Source organism: Crocodylus porosus, unplaced genomic scaffold, assembly GCF_001723895.1.
Source record: "Crocodylus porosus isolate Cpor-Errol unplaced genomic scaffold, CroPor_comp1, whole genome shotgun sequence".
Lineage (NCBI taxonomy): Eukaryota > Metazoa > Chordata > Crocodylia > Crocodylidae > Crocodylus > Crocodylus porosus.
In genome coordinates, this window is record NW_017728906.1 from 35,934,152 (window position 1) to 35,960,552 (window position 26,401).

Below are 26,401 nucleotides of genomic sequence, written 5' to 3' on the forward strand. Positions count from 1 at the left end.
TTGTAGGGTCTGCCCTGTTGTCTCCGGATCATGCGGGTGGCCCTCCTCTGGACCCTCTCAATGTTGTCCACATCCCTCCTGAAGTGGGGCACACAGAACTGGACACAGTATTCCAGCTGTGGCCTGACCAGTGTCGCAAAGAGGGGGAGGATCACCTCCTTGGCCCTACTTGAGATGCACCTGTTGATGCACGACAAGGTCCCGGGAGGGCAGGGGGGTATGTGCCCCCCCCAGATCTGCACAGGCCTGCGCAAGGCTCTTGGTGACAGCAGGGCTGAGTGGGCGCCAGTGGCACTGGGAGGAGGCTGCACCCACCCCAGATTTCACTGTTGCTCTGCTCCCAGTGCCACCGCTGCCAGCCACCAACACAGCCCCGGCTCAGTGCCCCACCTCCACCCATGTGCCAGGAAGAGCTGGGGCTGTGCCAGGTGGCTGGCAGCAGCAGTGCTGGGAGTGGAGCTGCAGTGAAATTTGGGGTGGCCTCTCACACCTGCTCCTAGCCCAGCCCCCGCTGACAAGAGCCTCACGCAGCCCTGGCTGCAGACCACCCCACCCTGTGCAGATCCAGGGGGCACACACGCTCCACCCTCCCAGGGTGCAAGCAGTGGCAGGAACGGCCTCCTTTACCCCCTCCCTCACCGTGGGGGGCATGTATCTGCCTCCCCCCAACCCCTTCCACCACACTGGACTTAGCAGCTAGAGGCAGCTCTCCAAGCTGCTGGGCTGTGTTCCTCACTGCCTCTGTGCTGTGCCTGCAGCTGCGCACATCACAGGCACTTATTGGCCAAATTATCGGCCCCATCAGGCCGATATCCAATACAGCTGGCTTTCTTTATTTTGGTACTGATCCGATATCAGACTGATGTATTGGTGCACCATTAGAAACAGCTTAAATAGCCATAGCTCCAACTGCAGTCCCAGTGATGAAAAGAAATGACAGCTGCATTTACAAGGAATGGCACAGAGGATGTCTTTGAGGTTGGTTGCTTAAGGATGAATTGCTCCCAAAGGACCAGCTCCAATCACTTGGTATCTTGTGTATACTGCAAAGCCACAATTAAGTTAATGCTACTTTGCTTCAGTGAGCTTAACAGCTTCAGCCGCAGTTAACAGGACAGTAATACTAAATTAAACAACAACATGAGAGAAAATTAAAGTTGGAAGTGGTAAAAGAAAGTCAAACTAGAGACTGCTTCTGCCAGCAATAATTGGCATACAGCATTAAAAGTAAAGAGCAAGTAATAACTCCCAATCCTGTGCCCACATGTATAAGATTTGCCCAATGCATTATATGGAATATCTGTTTCCCTTTCTTCTGTGTGAACTGCTTAGTAAAGGACACAACCAGAAGTAGGGTAGCAGATCCTATTAGCCTGACTGGTCATGGCAAATCCTCTGTCCCTCCTTTATAACTAGGTGGCAGAGGTAAGTAAATTATGAAATGTGACTAAGAAGCTATTCCTAAACTATTTTAAAAGGCATGTCTGTAGGGCAACAGCAGTGTTACCTACACTTGCTCCATCCATTACTAGGACAGTTTTTCCAGGAGAGACATGGGAAAGGTAATGTAGAGCTGTATATGCTCGTACGCCGTCACGGAGGGTCCCTGCTGCTTCAACCCAACAGACTTTTTCTGGTTTACGAACTATGGGAAAAAAGAAAAACAAACAAAGAGGGAAAAAAGCAGTGGGTGGGTAAGGTGATATTTCAGTAAGAACAATTTTTTTATGACAGATTTTATTCCTGGCTCTTTTACCACTTCACATAAGAGGGAAAAAATTATCAAAAACCAGGACATTTGCCCAAATAAATACTTTTCCATTTCCTGAAGGTAACAGCACAATGCTGCTGCATGTGTTGTTATTACATGGACAGATGGAATCATTTGAGTGGATAAAGACATTTGCTGCCTTAAAGAACAGATCATGTAATCTCTGCAGCAAACTGAGCCCTTCAGTTCAAATTAAAATACTGTGGTTTGTTTGTTTTTTAAGCACCCCTTGCACCCTGGCCCCTCAAAAGTTCCCAAGGGAAATACATCTTAAAAGGTTCTCTCCAGTTTCTTTTACACTGAGAATCCTCAAGCAGAATAAAAAAAAATGTATCTAGCAAGCTTCAACCCATGTGCTGAAGGCTTTATTTCAGCATATGTTGGAACTTTTTCCAAGTGTTTTTATAACACATGCATATCTTAAATTTTTGGACCCTGATATTTCACAGTGGGGTGTTTTAACTTGCAACCATGCACAACATCTAAAGGCCAAGATATCAGTGCCTGGGGAAGCTATGTCACTATTTTGCACCATTAAAAGTATTATGGAGTTTTGAGCTTTACCCACATGCTGGTAGAGCATGACAAATCAAGAGTCACATTGCAAACTAGGCCTTCCAGGTAGAAATGCATTTGTTTCTCATATAGGTAATCTAAATGGTTCAGCTGAGAATTTAGCATTGACCTAGGAAGCTGTGCTAACTTAGCTAAAATTGTAGCATACAGTTAACCCAATGAATTCTACATTCCTAAGGCACCAAAAGCCCCCCTGAAATATCTTTTCAATCTACAAATCAGGGACTGCAGTTTCACAACTTCCCCAATACCCCTGGGGCACAGAGTAATTACTATGACATCCAAAACAGCTATGGTGATGAACTAGAAGAGAACTCTGGAATTCTCTGATATGCTGTCTGAATCAACGCATATTACTGTAGACCAAGCAAGAAAATAAACGAAATCAAAAACAAAGGAGAGATAAGTGTTTTTCTTCCGTAACTAGCACATCTAGTTTGTGAGCAAATTCTTCTAGCCTTCATTTTGCTTAGCTTGCAGTTTTGTATCAGGAAGAGTAATAAACCTTTATCTTCAGTCTCCATAAACTTGTGACTTCTCACAGCAATTAAAAAAAATCAGAACCAGAAAGATTTAACCTAAAAGTGATTCAACCTACAAAACAAAATTAGGAGAGATCAAGGATATTTTGCCAAGTATTTATATAGTTAAAGGAGAAGTCCATTATCACTAAAACAGCCTTCAATAACTCTCTAAAAATCCCTTATAGAACTGTAAAGACTGGTTTTCTCCATGGATAGAGTCAGAATAGAAAGAAATTAGGAATATACAATACAAATTCATGTAGACAGTGAAGTTGCTGAAGGTGGCAGCCAAATGTCTGCGATTTTCAGTCCAGTGCTCTCTCCACTAGAGCAAATCACCTCCATGAAAGGCTAACTGAAAACATTATAGCACCTAAGGAATGAAATGCAGGTGAAAGCAACAGTACTATTTTTCCTGGACTTTCATCTTTTGACATTTCCTCCCTTCACTTCTAAGATGTTAGTATACATTCCAGGTGTTCCTCTGATCCCAGATGATAATTCAGGATCATAGGTCAAGGTTTGGAGAGAAGATATTAAATTTCTCAGCAACAGCATGTTTTTAAAATGTTTATCTCTGTGGTAGGTCAGGTGAGTCAGCAGGAAGAGAAAGTGAAGCAACAAGAAGGGAAGTTAAAGGGTGGGGGGAAAGCATGAGTCAGCTTGTGTGGTTCAGTCAGAACATTAACCCTCTAAGTAATAAAGAGGAACCCAAGGACTTTTTTATTAGACAAACTGCTGGGAGAGATATTAGACAAGTTTTTGGCACAAAATGCCCCTCCTCCAGTCTGGGAAAAACTCCATACCTGAAAGCTTGTCTTGTTCCATGTACAGAATCTAATTATTGGGGAGTTTTCTTAAATTTTAAAGTATTTTTGGATGTGGGTAAATATAGTAAATCAAATAAACAACATTTCTCCCAACTATACAGTTGATCCAATAAAAGATATTACCAAAAAACCTTCATTTCTTGCATACTTTCTGGACCATCACAGTTACAACATGCTGGCCCCTCCAAATAACTACTTACTGCAGGGGTGTCAAACATATCAGGACTTGCAGGCTTATCAGGCCTGCAGCCAGATTGGGCTAATGGACTGAATAAATGATGCAAGGCCAGCCTTGTGGGCTAGGTTGGACCTATAGACCAGCTCAATGAGGATGCTACGTAGCCTAGCCCGACTTGGTGCCACAGGCAGTGCACATGGCTAATCTAGAGAGCACTGCATGTGGGTCAACTTCAAGACCCATGATTTGGATGATAGTGTTCCACAGGCCAGTGTTTGACCTCCCTGCATTACTGCTGTTACCTGGGAAAACACAAACAGATCAGAGATCCAGTTAACTGGCTGTGAAAGTATTAGAGTGATAGCAATTACATACCCAAATAATGCTGATGAACCAGAATAACTTCACAGACACCAGACTCTTCAGAATCTAGAGGTAAAATTCCTGGGAATATTGAAATTAAACTTTCAATTCAGACCAGGCATGTATTACAAATGAAATATTAGCATAACTTTAAACCACGTTTCTTTTCTTCTCAGTTTTACATAATCAAACAGAAAGAATATAGATCTGGTTTACCTCCCTCATAAGAATTGTAGAATCATGGTACTGGAAGGGGCAACAAGGCCTCTCTAATCTAAGCCCTTTGTACTGATGTGGAACTGTTTGTTTCTAAATGATCTCAGAAAGAAACAATTCATCCCTCTGCCAAGGGAGAGTTTCTGTCCTGAAGAGCAGTGGGAGCATATGGGGTTGCAATCATAAGGGTTTAGCACTACTTTGATACTTTTCATTTACACAACTGGGATGCAAAGATGCACACAGACAGGCATCTGCCCCATTTAAGCCAGTGTTTTGCATTAAAAGGTTGAGAATATTAACTCCAAACATTCATCTGTAATTGAAAATTATAAATTGATTCAAGGGTGGAAAGAGTAATATGTTTGTCACACTAAATCAATATGTTTATTATTATTTTATTTTCTGTCTTTATGAATCACAAAAGTAGCATGAACTTCAATGATTAGCAAAGACAGTCTAGGAAGGGAAAGAGGAGAGCCTTATGAATAGTCATTCAAATAAAACATGAATTTGTTTAAATCAGACATCTGTCTGGGATGGTTTAGGAACAGTTATTTTTACATCTTTGTAGGCAGTCAGATTAGAGAACTCTTGTGGTCGGTCTCTTCTAATGCCATGACTGTGGTTCATATTAGGATGATTTAGGTCAGGGATGTCCAACGCTGGGAGTGGCTAGGGCTGCATGTCATATGGGCCAGGTGCCCTCTAGGCTACATGACATCACCAGCAGCACCCTTCTTCTCAACTGAGTTGCAGGCTCCCTGGACTCTTTGGAGTGCATCCACACCACGCTGCCCCCAGAGCAAGGTGCAGAAAGCAGAAGCCAGAGTAGGGAGTGAGAGCCCAGAGACCCCAAGAGCAGCAGGAGCCAGAGTGATGGGGGTGTGATGCCCAGGTGTGAGTCTGCAGGCTGCAAATTAACCCTTGGCAGGCCCCATGCAGCTCATGGGCTACATGTTGAAACCACCCAGCTCTAAGCAAAGACCAATAGTGCAAGATACTAGTATGTTCCAAGGAGAATGTTAGCATTCTCTTTTCTTGAGCTAATATACTGTTCTTTTGTTAGATTCATGCATTATGAGAAGAGGAATAGATGCTATTTCACTCTGCTCCCCTTTCTATCCTACCCAAGTGGATTAGGTATAGCAAGGAAAGCAAGGAGAAAAGAAAAACAAGAGCTGTTACACTGCAGGTGGGCACAGAAAGGGCAAGGTGTTTTGGAGCACTATGTTTTTGAAGCAATAGGATGGGTGCCAGATAAAAGACAAGTTGGCAAGAAGGGGCAGAGACCAAGAAGGTGGTGAAAGCTGATGGGAAAGGGAAAAGAGAAAACAGGCAAAGAGAGTGGCAGAAAAAAGGAAAGGGGAAAAAAAAAAGAAAACAGGAAGAGGAAAAAAAGGAGACAAAGGGAGGCAAAAAGCATATCCTGACCAAAACAATGACTTTTCAATTGAAGACAGAAGGTTGTGGGTTGAAGAACAACAGATTTTGGCATTAGGTTAGGTTTCGGGACTTCCAAGAGAAGAAAAATAAGATGCAAGAGATGAAAGGAGGAGGGGCATCATATAGCATATTAAAAACCCCAGATCTTTTAATTTTCTTAGGCATCTCTGTATCCCTCTCCTACCCAGATCTTAGAGTGTCTGAAAACAAAGAGCTGTATCTATTTACACCAACAAAGCCTTTGGCTCAAAATTACCACCCAATTTATCTGCCATTTCCTTTAACCATTGTGTAGCCTTTGTACAATGGCGAATCAACTGTTGTGTTTATACACATCTGCAGCTCATTATACTACAGAATAGCTATTCTGCAATACCTCCCTGCATGGACATTTATCTACATAATGAAGATCCCAAAATCCCTTTCACGGTTTCATTTATTATAGAGCCCAAGATAATTCATGAACTTGCACCAAGGACAGAAACTTCTTATCATCCTGCTTTGCATAACAGGTTTTGACCTGGATGCCATTACCTATATAACCTAGTCAGTCCTTCGGTCCCTTACTTTAACGTGCCAAATCCAGAAGAAAAGGAGACAGCTGTCTTCTGAATACAAGCCTTTAGCAGTTTACACATAGTCTTCTGATTTTGAAGACAGTTCAATATTGATTGTATTTCACTTCAAATTTTGAATATGAAAAAATGTATTTAGAATCCTTTCAGAAAAAAAGGCCTAGAACAATCCTAAGAGACGTTTAAAGAGACTTTTATATTTTACATTTTTTAACTTAAAGGTAGCTCTACTGTACCAAGAGCAAAATGAAGCTTCAATAAATTAAGATATGCCTTTCTTGACAATTAGATGCAAACGTTGATATAAAAAGTTGTGTATTTTTTAGAATTTTTCAAGATTTTAAAATTTTACGTATTCTTAAGTAAACACCAAACCCAAACTTACTTCTGGCTACCTCTGAGAAGTTGCATCATATCAGAAGTAGGAATCTGGAAATTAATGGAAGTCAAGACTACCAAGTACTCTGAAGAGTCTCAATACTATATTTTGAGCTCTAAAGAAAAACACAACTATGGACAGTCAGCCCTTTGAAGAACAGGGTCCAATGTCATTGGCAGAAGGCTTCATATTATTAAATGCAGCCCTCCATTTCATTTTGATTTACAGATTACTGCTTTTTATTAATTTTCATCTTATTTGTTACATAAGGAGAGCTCAGAAGTGTTCCAGGCTATTAATGATTGCAGGGTTTGGGTCAAGGGGTAGGTTTTGGCCTTTCTGTAGACTGCAGATCAAGAAATGCTCCAAGAACTGCTGCCAGTTCAAGAGGCACAATTAATGCTGTTCTGTGATGCAGTATGCGATTGCTTTTACTTGAAAAGAATAAAGTGCTTGTGTTTAATATGTGGGTGGTATCAGATTTACTGTCTGACTCTTCAACTGCTTGCTTTAAAGTACTCCCTCCACCCCCTCAAAAATCATGCTAGAGAAAGCTGTACTGTTGCCATGTCTCAATCAAGGACTAATCGGCACATAAATAAGGGATACATTATCAGACTCTATATATTTAATTTCAATATGGACAAATGATAAAATAATAGTATGGTGAACAGGGTACTGACTTTACTACAGGGTCAACTGCTCTGGGTGATAGTAAAGAAGCATGCAAGCTTACCTGGAAGAACTGATACATAGTACAGCCCTGACTCCTTTTACCTTAGCAGAGGTGAATTGTTTCTTTGTCCATAACTTTTGTTGTAAACCTCAGTTTACAATAAATAATTTTGGCAAAGATACTGTGACAGTTAATGATGCAACTTTCTGACAAGAGTAATATCTACTAGGTAGTAAATTTATTGAGTAATTTTTACCAGGTAGTAAATTCACTCCATAAGGACAGTCACATGACCAACTCTCCCAAGTGAGATGCCTGCAGTGGGCGTTCTTTCAGCATCTGGCTAGTATGTCAGAGGGGAAACCAAGTTGCACTGAACAAATGCCTATCTTGTGCATCTATTCCTGTAGCCAGTTTTATCCTGATATATGGCATGTAGTAAAGTTACTACTTATTTCTCTGGGGGTATCTTTATTCTGTATTCAAGTGATTTAGCACACAGTAGAACTGTTTATTGTTTGTCTACTCCAGTTTTACTATGCGGTAAGTGTTATCTGTAATCTACAAGAGTCTGGAATATAAATTGGGTGCTACTTTAATCAGATAGATTTAAATGTTATGAACTGTACAATATGTCATCATCAATTATTAAACCACAGGAGTTACTACATTTTTATGTGGAAAGAGTGATTTCAAATTTTCTTTCACTACATTTGAAATTAATAAAGGGCTTTCAAAATTCAGAAAATCCTAGGCATTTTTAACTGACTTAGGATTTTGATCTAGAGATTTTTGGAACAACAATCAGCACACGTTATATACAGGTTGTTTCATGAAATCCTTGTGCAAGTTTAAACTTTAATAACTTTGGATGTACACATGAAGAAGCTAACTGTAAATGCTGATTGAAAACATAAAATTCATTAAGCTTTAACACAATACACCTCAAATTTCAACATAACCACCCTTTCGTGATACATTATTCAATCCAATTTTCCAACTCATAGAAAACATATTGCAGTTGCTGCTGAGTGATTCATGAAATGCATTTGCAATCCTTACCCTATGCATAGCTTATACTATGCTAAAAAAACTCAATGCATCATATGCTTTCAATCACCATTTACAGTTTGCTTCTATCACATGTATATCCAAAGTTATTAAACTTTAAAGTTACACAAGGACTTTATAAACACAATGTATAAAATACATATTTTATATATGCAATATACTATATATTAAGAATCAGATATGCAGAACAAAAAATGTGTAATAAACTGAAATTTCTAGAACAAAAGTATGCTAAACTGGTTTAATAAACTTGATACAGCCTTGGATCTATGAATAATCCCATGGAAGTTAATGACTATATGCTTAACGTTCCAAAACTCAAATGCCTTGCTGGATCAAGATTTAAATTTAGAATGTCAACATGGCCAATCCTCAGCAAACTACAAGAAACAGCAAAATTCTGATTACTAGAAGTTACCAAATGAATATATTCTAGAGACCGGTAATAGGTATATCAAATATAAATACTGATGTCACCTTGCATGCCTACAGAAATAGGTATACATCTATAAAAGCAAAACCAAAAAAATCTGTATTCAGCTGCACTAGTGCTATAGATGATAAGAAAAATTTACTCGGTGCAGTGAAGCTTTAAGGCCACCCCAGCTGAGTATCTGCCTGTCTCATTCAGATAATTTCCACAACAGTAACTTTTCAATTAGGATTCCAGTTAATGAAAACTGACTATTGCCAAGAGTAAAACATTACTACGACATCAAATTACAATTTTTTCAGGAAAAAAAATCAGAACGTCTACTTGTAATGAAAAGATTCACTGTAACCTTAAATAATTCATTAATTTATTTTTAAAATTATTTTAATTGAAAAACACCAATATTAACTTACCTACTACTTCATCATCTGGTTGAAAGAAGGACACTTTACTTCCAACTTTAGTGGGGAAAATTTCAATTTGGGCAAGAGGAGAGAAAACAGAAACAAATATTTTTGAATTTAAAACAAACTTTTTAGAGAACTTCATATACTAGCTCTCTCTTACAAAAATAAACTCTTCATGCAGGACAGGCTATATCTTATTCATATAAGCAAATTAACAGACACTTTTTTTCACAGCACTTACCATAGGCACCAAGGCTGTGTGAAGCTTCAGTCGCTGATTTGATTCGGAGATTTGGCCCAATTTGGTGGCTGAATCTCTGAATCAAATCAGGAGACCCGTTACTCTCTCTGAATCCAATTGGATGCCTCCAATTTGATTCGGAGAGATTGGATGATTTGGCCATAGACACAGCTTTGTATGATTTTTCTACATACCTCAAGGTAACTAGGCGGCTCGTGACCACTGAGATGGTGGGGTGAAGTATCCTATGGGAGTTGTGGGGGTGTCCCCAGTGCACTTGGTGGTGGAACCAGAAGTGAACTGGAAGTAGTTCCAGTCTACTTCCGAGTCCACTGCTGAACACGAGGGACCCCCTGCACTCCTGTGGGATGCTCTATCCGCTCCATCTCAGCGTTCACGAGCCGCTTGGTACCTTAAGGTATGTAGAAAAAATATATAAAGCTATCTATGGCCGAATCACTGATTTTCTGAATCAGAATCGAATCTTTGGATTTGGCAAAATCGAATCAGGACAGCTATTTGAATCAGCAAACTGAATCACTGTCCCCCAAATCAGGCTGAATTGAATATAGCCTGCTTTGCACACCCCTAACAAACACCACACCTACAAACACTACACAAACAAGAAAATGTATAAATGTTTGCAGCATCTGCACTGTAAGCAAAGTAAAGGTGGATGTTCACTGAACTATAGCTTAACTTCCTGAAACTTATTTTGTCCTTACAATTCCAACAAATACTCTTATAAAATAAATCGGAGCCCATTATAACAAGTATAGTAAGTATATTAGCATACTCCATTTAAAATGTTGCCACATGCTGCCTTTTTTACCTCTGAAACTTTTACTTTTCAGTTTAACTATTACATTATTTAATAGTTCAAGAAAATAAATTCCAGATCATTTTACCTCCCAAGACTAATGCTGAATTCATATCATTCTCACTAACCTAAAACTAGTACACATTTAATTCCTCCCATCAAGGATGAATGTATTACATCACTATCAATAGACTCACCCTCCAACACCACTCCAGAAATCTCCCTCCCAACAGGTAGAAATTCCTTCTCCAACTTCATTTCTGACAAAAGCTAAATTACAAAGTCATGGTTAGAACTTCTATACCAAAATTTTTCCCCTTTAGCCATAAACTAGGGATCATATTATAAGAACACAAGAATTCAAAAATTAAAAAAATGCCCCCTAAGCAAAAACATTATTAAAATAAAAGTGGCATGTACCACATTTTAAAAAATATTAAGAAGTTAATGTTAAGGTCTCTTTCTAAAATTTATTTATAAGAAGCATTTATAAACATTAACAAAGCTAGTAAGTACATGAACAAAATTAGTCTCCTAGTACAGTAAAAGCTGTGTTATCTGTCATCTCCTGGGATGCTGGTTAATGAAATAAGCTGCTGCCAGAGGTTAATCAAATGTGCACTGGGGGACGGGGATGGGGGCCCCCCGCGCAGGCTGCTTTTTCCTGTGCAGGTTGCTTTGCCCTGGGCAGTGGGCCAAAATAGTGGTGAAGAAAAACTCAGCTTGTGGCAGCAAAACAGGAAGTCCCCCAGAAGTGGTATTTCCGGTTTCGCTTTTGCCGCATCACTTGGATGCTGGCTAATAGAGTTTTCCGGCTAATAAAGTGCCGGTTAACACAGCTTTTACTGTATTAAAGTTGTAATTTAGGTCTTAGTGACATTAGTGCATACAGGCCACGTGTTCATAAGCCTGAATGCAGAATGAAGTCTATATATTCTGTACTCTTCAACAGAGATTAAAGCCCTACATAAAAAGCTTTTGAGGTCATCTAGTCCAGTCCCCTGCTCAGGGCAGGATCACCCGACTGGACAACCTCAGCTAACTATCTGCCTAACCTACTGTTGAAAACTTTCAAGGATGGAGATTCCACTTCTCCAGGCAGCTTGTTCAAATGTTTGACAACCCTCATAAACGAAGTTCCTCTTAGTGTGCTGCAGTCCGAGGCCATTACTTTTAGTCCTGTCCCCTATAGACACAGAAAAAAAAAAAATCTCCAAGCTCTCTATGACCATCTTCAAGTACCTTAAGGGCAACTGTGAAACCCCATCTCAGTCTTCTGTGCCCCAGACTAAATAAACCTTGTTCTTTCAGCCTTTCCTTGGAAGTCTATTTCTCAGGTCTCTAATCATTTTTGCTGATCTCCACCGGATCCTTTCCAACTTATCCACATCCTTCTTGAAGTGTGAGATCCAAACCTGGACACAATACTCCAGATGAGGTCTCACTAGTGCCAAAAAGAAGAATCACTTCCCTTGATTTGCAAGCAACCCATTTATTGCAAATTAGGATGCTGTTGGCTTTTTTTTTTTTTGTGCAGTAAGAGCACATTGTGAGCTCATATTCAGCTTATGACCCACTGTAACCTCCAGGTCCTTCTTTGCAGTACTGCAGCCACGCCAATCATTTGCCAGTCTGTGTTTTTAACTTCAATGATTCCATCCCAGGTGCAGGACTTTGCACTTGGCCTCACTGAATTTCATGCAATTGATTTTGGATAATTTCTCCAGTTTATCCAGGCCACCTGGGATGCCAGGTTTACCTTCCACAATAGGTACAACTTCACCTAACAGATGGGTTTTATTACGATACACAGCTCACAGCTGGCAGGTTGATCTCTCTAAAATATTAGGTACCAATGCACAGGTGCCTTTTATTTTACTTACATTAAACAACTGAACAACACTGCAACATGATTCCATTCTCAACTGGCATGGAAATGGAACCATGCTAGTTTATCAGCTGAGGATCTGGTTAAGTTTCCAGATAGAAAGATTCAACTCTGCTAGCTTTACTTAAATTTTGTAAAAATGAATACCTTTGTATCCATCCAGCTCAGAGCACAGGCTTTAACTTGTACTTTCACATCATTGTCTCCTGCAACAGGAAGGTTTTCCTAAGACAAATTTACACATATTACATTATATAATGCAACATGAATGTGCTGGTAAAAAATCAACACAAGACTTTGGGAACTTTTTTTTTTTTTTTCAGTCTTAAATCCCTAGTACACAATAGTTCACTGTCAAGAATGATTTCACATAAAAAGAAAAAAAGAAAAATAGCATTAAATTTATGTGTGTTACACCATATATAATCATTTAAATTTTGTGTATACTTTTATGATACAGACATTAAAATGTTTAATAAACCCCAATACTGAACTATTCAGAATATTTAGTTTTCATTTAGCAACTAACTTTACAAAACCTACTTGTAGCAAAATCAGCACAATAAACTTTCTTTAAATAACTCTGTAATTTAAACTGAAGAAAAAAAGTAAAGTTTATAAATAGTAATAGCAGTAAACAGAGAATTATGTCAGTAAAAACTTCTAAGACTAAAGTTAGAAGTTGTTATATTTAATCCTTCAAGCAGTCACATTTAAGTAATCGATCTGAAGTCAAACTAATTATCTGCATGAATCAGGATTATTGTTTTCATTTACAGAATCACTAAAACACCTTCAGTTGCTAGAAATTTCTCCTGACATCCCTTCCATGATGACCCGAGGATTATAAATTAGTAAACTGCAATATGATACAAGAATGAGCATTAAAGAAGATAGCTCAAAAAGACCATGCTTCTTAACAGGGTAAATTAGTCCATACTCCTAAGTTCTGTGCTGTTGTATTTAGACTGTTTCTGGTAACCAAACTAGCTCATTTAAATTTAGCTCAGAGTTCCTTAGGTTATTCTGCAAACAGAATTCGGAAAGTACATCTACACTGAAGTCCATGGGAGTTTTGCCATTGATTGTAAAAGGGTAGAATTTTACTGTTTAGGTTTTCCTTCAATTTGTCTGTTTCAGGTCCTTTATCATAGAATCATGGCCACCACTTTTCTCCTAAGTTTAACATCCCCTACTTGTGGGTCACAGGCTTTTTGTCAGTCTGAGGAACAAAAAGTCAGCTTAACAGTGTAACTTCAATCTCCCTTTGTTATACAGGGTACTACTGCCAGACCACTGCAAATAGAGGAATATTTAATTGTATTAATTATATTTTTTGTGAATCCCAAGAGTCACTGAGTAAATTTATATTTTAAAATAGGACTGTCATTCACAGTTAATGTGCATGATTAAGGCAAGAACCAATTAATGCATTAATTTTCTAATGCGTTAATTGTGCACATGGTTTTGGATCCTGCACCCAGCTCCGCTGCCATCACCACTGCCTCTGGGCCACACAGTGGGGCAGTGGTGGCAGTGCAGAGGAGCCACAGAGCAACCCAGGTATAGGCTCTGGACCACTGCAGCAGGAAGGGGGGAGAGGGGAGGCACACCCACGCCCCCCCATCCAGGGCCTTAAGCAGCAAGGCTGGCAGAGGCAGGGGTTTGGGGAAGGCAGCGCTGAGCCATGGCAGGGCTGCCTGGCATCCTTGGGCCCCATGGCTTGGGCTCAGGGTGGGCTGGTACTGCCTGGGAGCTCCAGCACGAACCACCTCCAGGCCCACAGGGCACAACCCCAGTTGGGGCCCCCAGGGAGCAGTGGTGACAGTGGCTCTGTGCTTCTGTGGAGGAAGCTGCTGCCAGAGGGTGGGGCAGCATTCCCTTGGAGCCACCTCCCACAAATAAGTGAGGAAGTTCCATCCACAGCTGCAGCAGCTGCCCCCACCCTGGGCTGCCTACAGCTGGGACAAGGGTGGAGGGAGCCCATCGCTGCTAGGGCTGTGTTTGGGCTAGGGGCATGCCCCGGGCAACTCTGCGGAGACCATGCTCAGATTGGAGATCCTTCCAAGGCATGTGGGGGTCCCCCTTCCCCAGGTCTCAGACCCCCCTATGGGCAACCCCCTGCCCCTGGCTCCAAACCCTACACACCCTCCCACAGATTCCACCCCTACACCCATCCCCCAACCAAAGTACCTGCACAATTTTGTTTTTTCATGCATAACATTAAGTTTGTAGCTGTGCAATTAAAATTACAGTTAATTGTGACTATTTTTTTAAATTGAACAACTAATCACTAGCAAATTTTTTAATAGTTTGGCAGCCTTATTTTAAAGCATGGTAAGACTTTAAACTTCTGTTATAATGACTGTCCCTTAATCAGATAAGCTTATCTTACTGGGGAATATAAGCATTATCCCAATAAAACTCAAGAAACACTTGGTTTTCATGAATAACTGAAACGCCACCCATCTCATCAGGAGTGCTAGTGATGATTGTCCTTTACATTCATTAGATAAGGGAATCATGGAGCAGAGGCCACTGGTGATCAGCTGACCACATAAAGATACCTTTACTTTAAGCTCTTTATTCAGACTTCAATAAGGTTCCAGACCTTCCATTATGCATTGCAAGGGTGGAACAAGTATTTGGGCCACATAGGGAGTTTTGATGAGCTGTTGCAATCTAGGTCAGCACCACCCCTCCCGCCACAACAACTCCCCAAAACTTGCTATGGGGTTACCGGCACTCAAGGAGCAGAGTTCAGGAACGGGAGGGGTGGACTAGGCTGGAATCATGGGGCCGGGTTGCAGGGCAGTTACAGCTCTGTGGGGGGAAGAGGGGGTGCGTGTGCATGTGTATGGGAGGAAGGCTGCCTGAGTGCTAGCTCCTGGGAGGGGAAGGAGGGTGGGGCAGAGGGTGCATGGAGCAGAGCTTGCCTAGGCAGTGCATTCTGTGCTACCTCCACAGCACACTACACGGGGCCAAGCCCTGCCTGCTCATGCTGGGACAGTACGCGCTATGCTCTTGCCAGTGCCCATGGCCCAGTCCAACTGGGTGCCATTATGCTCCCACTGCCTCCAGTGGCAGCTCCTGCCTCTACTGCATCAAGCAGCTTCCGGCGGGGCTGTTCCTAGTGCAGCTGCAGCTACCCAAATGCTGCTCTACTCCTGCTCCCTCCAGCAGCAGCTCCTGCTCTTGCCCCTGGACAAGTGGGAAGCTTCAGCCGGGAGGCTTCTGCACCAGCATGTGGGGCTCTGGCTCCAGCTCCCTGCTGCCTTCTGATGGAGGGTGGCCAGGCGCTAGAGCCCTATGCGCTGGGGAAGGATATGTTTGGCTGAAGCTGCTCACCTGGAGCAGTGCGGTGTAGCAGGAGCAAGATCAGGATTAGTAGCCGGCACTGGAGGCAGGGGGAGCAGAACAGCACTTGGCTGCAGCTGCACTGGGAACAGTCCTGCTGGAAGTGGCAGGGGTAGGAGCTGCTGCTGGAGACAGCAAGAACAGAAGAGGACCTGACTGGGCTGGGCCACAGGCGCTGGCAGGAGCATGGTGCCAGCTACTTCAGCATGAGTGGGCAGGGCTTGGCTCCATGTGGAATGCCCAGGGGCAGCACAGCAGCTCTGCACTCTAGCTGGGGCTGGGTCACTGGCACTGGTGGGAGCCCAGTGAGGACTGCCTTAGCGTGAATGGGTGCAGCATGGCCCCATGTCAGGGTGGCCATGGACCAGATCCAGTCACCTGGCAGGTACTGTAGGCCATATTTTGCCCATCTCTGATGTCATGAATGATGCTTGTCCCTGGAAGCTGGGAGGGGCATGGCAACTGCCAGCAGTGTTGGCAGTGGGAGGTGGCAAGCAGCGACTACTGGGCAGGCAGGGGGTACACGGCTGGTGTGGGGCTCTCAGGGCAAAGACAGCAGAGAGCCCCAAGCAGGTAGCCCATATCTGCCCTTGCCTCACAAGGCTCTGCTCTGCTTAAAAGGGTCCCAGTGCTTAAAAATGGTGTCAGCAACCCTTGAACTAAAGCTTATTCTATGAACTTCAGTTCAAGCACACCTGCTGCCATTTTTAAGTGCCAGGATGCTGATATATGTGGCACAGGAAGCTGCTGGATCTTGACAAAAAAATTTGTCAGTACATGCTGCCTTAGTCAGGGGTGGCACATGCCCCCCCCATGACCAGTCCTGCTAATGGGGGGGGAGGAGAGCTCCCTCCATGGCTGATCTCACTGCCGGGGGGAGGGGGGGGGACGGGACACTCCACAGCCAATCCTGCAACAGCCAATTGCTGCAGCTGCTTCCAAGAGTGATCAGTGATCAGCTGGTGCTCACAAGGTGGGCACCAGCACTCCTGCCTATCCACCTTGTCCATTGCCCAAGGAGCAAGTGTGGCTGGTCAGGGGGTACACCTGCACGTGTGGCTGGTCTCAGGGGGTGCATGAGCACCTGCTACATGTTGCCACTGGTACATGGGTTATTGGATCGGTATCAGTTGATATGGTTGGTTAATAATCAGCTATTGGTATTGGCCAAGAAAAGCCATCAGTGCACCCCTAAACAATACTTAACATTTGATCTGTACAGAAACATGGGTTTGGACCCACAAAGGCATTTAAGTTTGCTACTGCCACTAAAATACATTTGTCAACATCTTTAAAGAAAAAAAAACGTGGCCAGCAAAGCTACGTACAGCATCCCGCTACTGATCAACCCTATGTACAAAGGGAAGGATGCCTTAGGGCGATTCACTTCTTATCCCAACTAAGCAGTTGTCCAAGAAAACCTTCTGTCCCCACAAAATCCTTTGGATCAGCTTCACAGTTGGTCCAATAAAAGCTACTGCGTCAAGAAACGCTTGATATATGTATTCGGTCCAGGAAAAATGCCCTGAGACAACCTTCCCCCAACTGCACAGGTGGTCCAATAAAAGAAATCCTTTCTGGACAACCCCACTACAGCACCCCTCTCACACCGCCACAGAAAGAAGCCTCCCCCAGCAAGTACTTCATTCAGCCCTTTCTTCCACCCAAATGATCCAACAGCTCTTCTTTCTCCGGCTCTCCCCGGCGAACGCACCCTCTCCTGGAAGACGAAGGCGGGGGCCCCGCCAGACGCCCCGCGCTGCCAGAACAAGGCCTTCATTCCGCCCTGCAAAACAACAGCGAGCACAGGCTAGAAACCAAGCGGAGCCAAAGCGCCATGTAACCGGAGGAGGACGCGGGCGGGCGCGCGCAGTGAGCAGCGGAGACGTGAAGTGTGCACGTCTCGAGCCCGGCCCCAGCCCCCAAAGGCACCCGCGCGGCCGTTACAACCGTTGCGCCTGTGATGCCGCTGGGATTCGGCGCGACGCGTGCGGTGGGGCAGGGGTTCCTGACTGGCCCGGGGAAGGGGGGAGGCGACTCCGGCCGTCCGCCGTTGCCATGACAAACCGTTAGTGACTTCCGCCGCTCTCCCCTGCAGAGCCGTCCCTCAACCGCCTGCCAGAGCCACGGCCGCCCCCTCCCGGCTGGGGCCCCGCCCCAACAGGCTGAGAGCGGGCGAGCCGGGCAATTGGCTAGAGTATCTGTCAATTAAGCAGAAGGGCCAGGTGGGGCTCCACTGCGAGGCAAATGGACGATACCCGGCAGGGACAAGACTACAGCTCCCAGAATGCCCTGCAGGCAGAGCGGCTAAGCCACCAGTTCAAGCGATTGGGAAATGCAGCTCCCATCACTGGCACTAGTTGCCTCGCCTGGTCCCTTTATGGGTGTTCAATGTAAGGGGTCCAATTTGAGGCCCCGCCTCAGGGCGCACCTGATTGGTCTCTTCCCCCATGGCCTCGCCCCCTTCCTCCTCGAGGCGAATCGGATTGGTCCCTTTATTCCGCTCCAGGTGGGCAGGCGGAACTGCCTCTCTGATTTCGCGCCCCGCACTGCGAGTTAAGAGGCGGGGCTCGCTTCTGATTGGTGGTTGCTCCGCGACGTGCCGGCCGGCTTCGCCTCTCGTTGCTGCCCCCTTCTCCCCGCAGCGATGGGTCGGTGTGAACGTCTGTCAGGGTGGAGGGGGCGGGGCCCCTTCCCGGGTGTAGGCTGTGCGGTAGGCTGCGCGGGCAGTTCGGTTGCGCGGCAGTACGGCGGCTGGCAGGGGAGGGCGCCCGCTCCCCTCCCTTCGGCCCAGACGGCGGCGGGAGGGATGGTGTGTCTCGTGGCGGCGGCGGCGGTTGCCGCGCCGGCTCTTCCGTCTCAGTCCCCACCACCATCGCCGCGGCAGTGATCGGGGCGGCGCTCCCGCAGGGATGAGGTACCACGGGGCGGGGGCGGGGGTCACCCTGGCGTCGCTGCCCACCTGCCGACCCAGCGTCTGTCCGGCCGGTACGGGCCGGGCCGGGGCGAGCGGCGCCGGGGGCGGGGGATGGGCGCGACGCAGAGGTGACCCTGGAGGCTTCGCTGCATCCTCCTTTGTCCCGTTCCGCCGCCCCCGCGCTCGTACGGGCCGGGCACGGGGTGTCGCGCTCAGCTCCTGCCCGCGGGGACTGCGCGCTGCGGCGCCGCTAGAGCCGGGGCTGCGGGCGGGTGTCGGCCGGGCTGGGTGGTACAGCTGGCAGTGACCCCCCGCCCGGCCTTTCTCGTCTGGTTTTTGCGGGTGGTGGGGGGTGTAGTTTGTGCCCGTGTGTACATACCCACACAGAAAGCTAGGTAGAATGACAGATATCTATCTCTATATATTGTGTCTGTGTGTATATTGCAGATATATTGTATCTGTGCATGTGTGTTGTTGGTGTCTGCACATATTGTAAATTGTAATCAGAAGATTGTCCCATTATGTATGTCTGGGGTGATCCCGAGTAGAGAAGTTCTGCTAGATCTCTGCTCTGGGTCAGTTTTGAGAAATGTTTATATCTATATATAGATAGATATTCTTGTGTGTGCATGTATGTACATACATTTTTGAGTAAGGCAGATTATGCCTTCCACCTCTTGCCTTAGACCAGATACTTCTTTCCATTCTTTTCCTCATTTGATAGGATGCTGCTACTTTATTTAGATATAAGGTTTCTTTCCTGGTAGCTACCTTTTCCTCACTAGTCTCCTTTAAGACTTAGTTCTGTAGACCAGCTACCGAGATTGAGGAATACAAGAGTTGTGTGTATATTTTGTGTGTGTGTGTGTGTGTGTGTGTGTACACAGCTACACATTGCGATAGATATATCTGTATAGATGTAGTCTAGTTGGGGATGGTCCTGCTGTGAGCAGGGGATTGTACTAGATGCCTCCTGAAGTCTCTTCCAACCCTCACTTTCTATGATATTGGATGTTTTAACAGATCAGCAAAGCAGTTCACTCTTGCAAGCAGGCAGCCTTCCACTTCGGACTCCCTGTTGGGGGGATATGGCTGCCAGGCCAGGAAGGCATATTGGCTTATCTTTCTTTGCAGATTTGCAGGCGATTTGGAAGCAGGGAGTGTGGCTTTTTCATAAGTGTCCGGCTTCCATTCTGTTGTGCGCGGAGGGTTGCCAATAGTATGCAGCTATAGAGAAAGTAGGAAGGCAGGTGAAGTCATTTAAAAGTTTAGATATGAGCTTCAGCTAAACATGGCAACATGAATTGTGGGTGCGTAAGGTAAACTAGTCTGCACTCTTTTTACTGGAGATTAGTACTTGGATGTTTTCGCTGATTTTGGCATCCTTATGGGGTCATGTTTCATGCACATGAACTGCTTCTGAAAAATTTCTCTAGGGTATTAAGCTCCAACTTCTTTGGAGTAAGGCAGGCAACACTTTCCACTTCTTGCCTCAGGCTACAGTTACTTCTTTCTGTTCTTCTGTTCCTTTGATAGTATACTACTACTTTATTTAGATACAAGATCTCTTTCTTGGTAGTTACCTTTTCTTTACAAGTCTCCTTTAAGACTTAGTTTTGTAGACCATCTATCAAGATTGTGAAATGGCAACTCTTGTATTTCTCAGTAGATCAATGATCTGTCATCTGGATCCTGTCTCTAGCTGCTGCTGTAACCTTTGCTGATAAATGTAAATGCCCTTTCCTCCCATAATAGTACAGGTAGTTTTTCCTGCTTTCAGAAAGGGTTTGTTACCTAGTGATTGGTATATATCCTGAATTATTCTGAATGGCGCTTGTCATTTTGTCTGTGCTAGCATAATTGCAGATTCTAACTTTTAGTCTTAGGTAAAATATTCACTAAAGGCATATTCTGCATAAAGCAAAAATGTAAAAAAGTTTAACTTCCATTATTATTTTTAAAAAAAGAGGAAAAAATAAAAGAAACTAGAACAAATTAAGTCAAAACAGCAGCAGCCCAAGGAAGTTAACTGAGATTAGAGTTAATTTAACTATAGATATAACATTCATGTAGCAATTGGTCTTTAACTTCAATGTTCATAGTATTTTTTTAAAGTGTAAAATAAACAGTAATCAGAAGATTTGTTCATTATGCATGTCTGGGGTGATCCTGTGTAGAGGACCTGTGCTAGATCTCTGCTCTGGGTCAGTTTGAGAATCTAATCACTTTAGACTTGTAAAATTTGTGTTAATGACCCAAGAAGCTCTCTTTGTGATACTATATTATTCTATTAAATGTAGTTATTTTTTAAGTTGTAACCTGCCAAAGACTTTGTATGCTTACAGTCATTGCACTGAAAATAGCTGCTCAATTTGGAATAGTCTGAATGCTTGCACCTTATGAAAGGAAAAAAAACCCCATGAAATTATTACACAATTAGAAATTTAGTAGGATATGAGATCTGATGATGCAGTATTTTATTACACTAAAACTTCCTGTATGTTGTACCAAAATTAGCCCTTCAAAATAGGGTAGTGATGCTTAAAAAATCATAAGAATATATTACTCTTAACTTGAAATTTCTTTTTCTTTTTGGGTGTTAGGTGTTCTGTAGGCTTACCATTTGACTTCTGAGATGCTAATTGTAACTGTTTATATTCAGGCTTTTAATAGCCAATCCATATTTTCATGCAAAAATAAATAGTTATATGAGGCAAGCATAGTCTATGACTTTGCATTTAAGGGATTTAAATCCTACCACACCTAGTGGAACTATTCCTGCAGGCCAGCGATTCTCAATCTTTTTAAACTCAAGGCATCCCTCCAAAACTTCTGTGAATTGAGCAGCATCCTGTTTCAAAAAACTATTTATTACAGTGTGTATTTCCTTGCAGAGGAGCCAGGCATTAGAGACAGGAGAGCAGCCAGGAAGCTGGAGCCTGTTAGTATCTGTTTATCTCTTTACATCTTGCTCACACTTTCTGGGTCACCCTTTGAAGTACCTCATTGCATCTCAAATGATCCCATCTTCTTGGTTGAGAATTACTGCTATAGGTAAAGTCATGAACCATAACTGTTTGCAGGAACAAGCTATAAATGGTGCCTCTTCAGTTTAAGAATTTATATATAGGACACGTTGCACACTAGTGTTTACTTTTATGCTTACTTTTTAACCCTTATTTATCTTTGAGACAATAGCATTTTGTATCCATCCAGAAGACTGTCCTAGCTTTTTAGTCAAAAGAAAATGTATTTTATCTGTAAGCCATAGAAGTGGCTAAACCTTGAAATTTTACATAAGTGCAGGGGTGAGGGAGGAGATTCTGTGCGTTTTATCTAGAAGAAAAGCTCTTACTCCTCATCAGTTTTAAACCCTTCCATTGATTTATCCTGGGAAAAATTCTTCTAATTCTGTACAGTTTGGAGTTGTTGTCTAATCTCCCTGCATGCCTTGACTATCAGAAATGGGAGTCTAAATCTGAGGGGCGAATTTTTTCCCCATTTATAACTTTCCTGTGAAAGCTTGTTCAGAATTGTGTGTCGGTCAGTAAGAGGAACTCTGCATTGGAGAGTGAAAAACTGTTACGGACATCTAATGTGGGTCTGAAAAACTCCTAGCTATTTGCCATTATTATGCAAGTAACATATCAGGAAGAATGATTTTGCTCTTAAACACAGGCTTAAGTATAGGGTTTTAGTTAAGTCTACCACAAACTTACTGTGTGACCTTGGGAGTGTTGCTTATCTTTGTCTGTTCTACAGATAAAGAAGCATCACTGTCCCAGTCTTACAGAGAGGATGTGAGAATTAATGTTGATGAGACAGAGTGGTGGTAAGAATCGTAGAAATGCTAATGCATAAGAAATGCTAATGCATAAAGAGCAGAACAAGAAAAACATTCTTGAATCTTTCAGACTGGCAAGACTTAGTGGTGAACTGTAAAATTGCAAAAAAACCCCAAAAAACAAAAACAACAACCACAAAGCCTTCCATATAATGATTACATTTTTTGATCTGGCTTTCTGTTGTGGAATGTATTAAATATATTTACTTATGGAAACTGAATCTTCTTCTGTTCTGTGTTAATGCATTGTCTTTAGGATTAACTTAATTATTTCTAGTGCCTTTTCAGTATTTTTTGTTGTTTTTCATCTGTTCCCTGCAAAGCTAGCTTGTTGTAAGTATCTTTCTATAAATGGGTGCATTTGGAATTTGAAATTTGTCAGGATTTTGGAATAATCTGTCTTGTGTGTTAATCATGTTCTATCAGAATATTGGGCCAGATCCAGACTGCAGTGGTGGTGGGGGTGAGCAGTGGTAGTTCCAATGATACATCTCCAGTAGGGCTCTGGACCCTGGCAGGCTCTACCTCAGCTTGCCCTGCCCCAAATTTTGGCCTTTGTGGGATTCCCATGGGACAGATCTGGTTGTTATGTTTAACACCCTTGTTCTAGATCAAGATGGTTTCTCAGTGAGGTTAATAGCTAATGTTTGGGTCCTGTCTTCAACAGGTTTACTGTAAGTTATAAAGGAAAGGTAAGGGTTTCTGTTGTGAAACATTTATTTTGAGCTTCACATAAAATACATCTTGAATAATAGCTACCACTGCATTTTCTCTCATACCATGTGTACACCCAGATAACACATGCGCCTTGTTTGGGACAGCAGAATATAGAAAACAAGATTTTTCCAGATGCCTGAGAGCTGACTGCATGCAGCAGCTCACTTTCCCTTAGCCAGTTCAGTGGCTCTTCAGGGAAAAGCTATTGTGTTAACCTTTTCACATCCAAAAGCTACTACCAACACAGCAGTGGCTGTGAGAAGATTAACACTGGACTCTGCTCCTGCTGCTTGCTGACCTAGAGAGAAGCAACAGCTATTTTGGCAGCCATTACAGCACAACACCTATGCTTCTGTTTTTCCATGTTTCTATTCCAGTAAATCAAAATCGGTTTCCTTGCTTCTGTCCTCCAGTTTTAGAGGGTTGATACTTGGGGAAGGGGTGCATGTGGTATGCAGGTACATTCTGTAATAAATACTACGTAAATTAAAAGAAAGTTTGGGTTCAGATGACAAAATGATACTTTCTACATACAGAAAACTCCCCTCTGCCTTGGTAAAAAAGCTGCATATATTTTAGCACTGCAAAACTGTTTTTTTTAACGCTACTTTAAAAGGGTTAGTTTTCTAAAGGTAAATCATTCTTGGACTACCCTAAGAGGGACTCAAAATCACAAAAGTGAAATGAACTGCTTACAGGCAGGGTGGATTTGATTTAAATTGCTGGGCAGGAAGCCTCAATTTAATCATTGTTTTCTGCAAAAAGTGCCTTCTTGTTGTCTGATATCCTTTATTCTCTTAACTTCTTGAAATGTTGCACTTTTAGAGAAAGTAAGGCTTAACTCTGTGTGTACAAACTTGCAGAGAGACAATAGGGTTGATGGTGGGTAATCACTCAGATCTATTACCTCTTATCTCAATATACTGCTCTTAATAAGGATGTTATCTCTGGAGGCACAAATCCACAGCTTGAAAACTGAAACTAAACATCACAGAGATGTATTGCTTCATGGGATCTCCTAGTCTAGGCTGAGCACTGAGTCCCATTGGGTCAAGTGGTTTTCTTTATTCTTTACTAATCTATAGAGGAGACTCTGGGAACCCGGTAAGATTGGGCCCGTAATATTGTTGAAGTGCCAACACAAAAAAACAAGGGGAAGGGCAGAAGAGTAACATTTACTACTATTTACAGCACTAGTAGTACAAGTTCATAAACTGATTTATTCATGGCCTGACTTACCCATGGCCTTTTGTAACCTATTTGTAAAACTTTTCTAAAAAGTTTACATGAATGTATTTGTCTCAAATAGTATATAATTAGAAGTTATAATCCCTATTCCATGATGATATCTTTGAGCTTTAATTTACCTTAATTAAAACTATATGGGTTTATTTTTTTGCGAAAAAAGCATCTTAAAAAATAAAAAAATACAATTTAAATTAACCCCCCCCTTTAAATAATAAATCAAAAAATTGCCTTTTTTTTTTTTTTAAATAGCTGTTTTTTATCCATTCTGCTTACAGGTTTCATAGTATAAACTGCTGGCTAGAGCCACACATTTTATAAGCTGATAGTGTGTAGATTTCCTGACGCAGCCCTGTCAATTTGCTGTAGTTCTTTCTGGATCTGGTTCCAGCATCTCTTGAAAGAAACAAGAGTTGCACTGAGTTGCCTGATGATCTTGTAATTTGTGTAAACATTTTCTAAGCACTGTGTCTGTACATTATGTTGCTTTCATTTATAGTAACCTTCTAGTGACCTCTCCAATTAGGAGTCAAAAGGACAAATTAAAGGACACAAATAAACATTCTGCTTCAGAATGAAACGTGTATTAAAGGGCTTACCAAAGAAAATAAGCAACAGGTAGTAGAGATTTCATATTTTTCCTTTTTCAAAATGGATAGCAGGAATTTCTGGATTGGCCACTGTATGTGGGTTTGAAGGCTACCACATTAATATACCCCCTCCCCCTCCCCAATGCAACATGCTATTTTTTAGTTTAGCTATGTGATCAGAGATTTGTAGGATTGAATTCAGATCTTAAGGGAAAACAAATAGTCTGACTCTTCAAAATAAGACTCAACTGGTTTCTTAAAAGGATTGCTAGGTTTGCCACATTTTATAAGAATATTGGTTTGTCAATAAACATAACAGATACAGATCAGACTATTATGTTTTTCATGAGATCCAGCAAGCAGCGTAGGAAACCAAGGGCTTACCCCTGTGTTAATTACTTTACATAACTAAGAACTTATATTCTTCTTATGATAGAGTAGTTGGTTTTTTTTAGGTTTTCATTTAAGCACTCAGAAGTCAGGGGATGACAGTTGTTTTGGTGGTCTTTAATTATATGTTTGCTGTTTCTTTGGTACAGTCAGGGTGGATAAAAATTAATGACTTTCTTTAAATGGAAAAAAATGGATTTGTTTATATTTAAATCATTTTAAAAAATTTAATAGTCTGTACTAAGATGCTTATTTAAAAAAAATCTATGTAAAGATGGTTTTAATTTAAGACATGTTGATGCTCAAAGGTATCATCATGGAATTGGGATTATAACTTCTAATTATACTATTTGAGACAATATATTTGTGTAACATTTTTAGAAAACTTTTATAAACAGGTCACAGCAGGCCATGGACTATATTAGGGGCCCAATCTTATGGGGTTCCCAGAGGTTCCTTTGTAGATTGGTAAAGATAACTACTCTACCCTATAGGACTCAGTGCTCAGTCTAATCTAGAAGATCCCATTAAGCACCTCTGTGCTGCTTAGTTTCAGTTCTCAAACTGTGGATTTGTGTCTCCAGAGGTAACATTACCAGCAGTATATGGAAATGAGGGAGAACAGATCTGATTACCTACCCATTAGCCCTATTCTCTCTGCAAGTTTGTGTACACAGAGCCAAGCCCTTACCTCTCTCTAAAAATGCAAAGTTTCAAGAAGTTAAATGAATGAAGAATTGTTGGGGGTGGAGTAGATCTGGGCAAGGAGGAGAAGCTTTACTGGAAGCACCAGCATGTTGGCTTCATCTGGCTCTGCAGCATCTGTATAGATCAGGCACTTCAGCAGGGGGGTTTGGTACTTTCATCTAATAGTTGATTGAATCAGCTATTAGATAAAAACACCAAAAAAGTGCCTGATCTATACAAACATTGGGTGAGCCAGGTCC

The 26,401-nt window shown here is 42.5% G+C and overlaps 2 protein-coding genes across 5 annotated transcripts in view; one reads left to right on the forward strand and one right to left on the reverse strand.

Annotated features, from left to right (window-relative positions):
* The window catches only part of CRYZL1 (crystallin zeta like 1), a 31,103-nt gene extending 13,360 nt beyond the window's left edge, over positions 1–17,743 (reverse strand). The window contains exons 1-6 of one of the 3 annotated variants that reach the window (XM_019528881.1): positions 17,466–17,739; positions 12,542–12,619; positions 10,704–10,776; positions 9,452–9,496; positions 4,255–4,323; positions 1,512–1,645 (exon numbers count right to left, since the gene is read on the reverse strand). In XM_019528881.1, the coding sequence (XP_019384426.1) occupies positions 1,512–1,645; positions 4,255–4,323; positions 9,452–9,496; positions 10,704–10,776; positions 12,542–12,619; positions 17,466–17,531 (465 nt within the window). In that variant the 5' untranslated portion in view covers positions 17,532–17,739. Of the gene's footprint in view, positions 1–1,511; positions 1,646–4,254; positions 4,324–9,451; positions 9,497–10,703; positions 10,777–12,541; positions 12,620–17,465 lie in introns of all 3 variants that reach the window. The other 2 variants (XM_019528882.1, XM_019528883.1) reach the window with 2 other exon arrangements.
* Positions 17,744–18,538: 795 nt separating this feature from the next.
* ITSN1 (intersectin 1) overlaps positions 18,539–26,401 on the forward strand; it is a 182,633-nt gene continuing 174,770 nt past the window's right edge. For both annotated transcript variants that reach the window (XM_019528885.1, XM_019528884.1), the window contains exon 1: positions 18,539–18,668. The gene's annotated coding sequence lies outside the window, so the exon portion shown is untranslated. The remainder of the gene's footprint in view (positions 18,669–26,401) is intronic.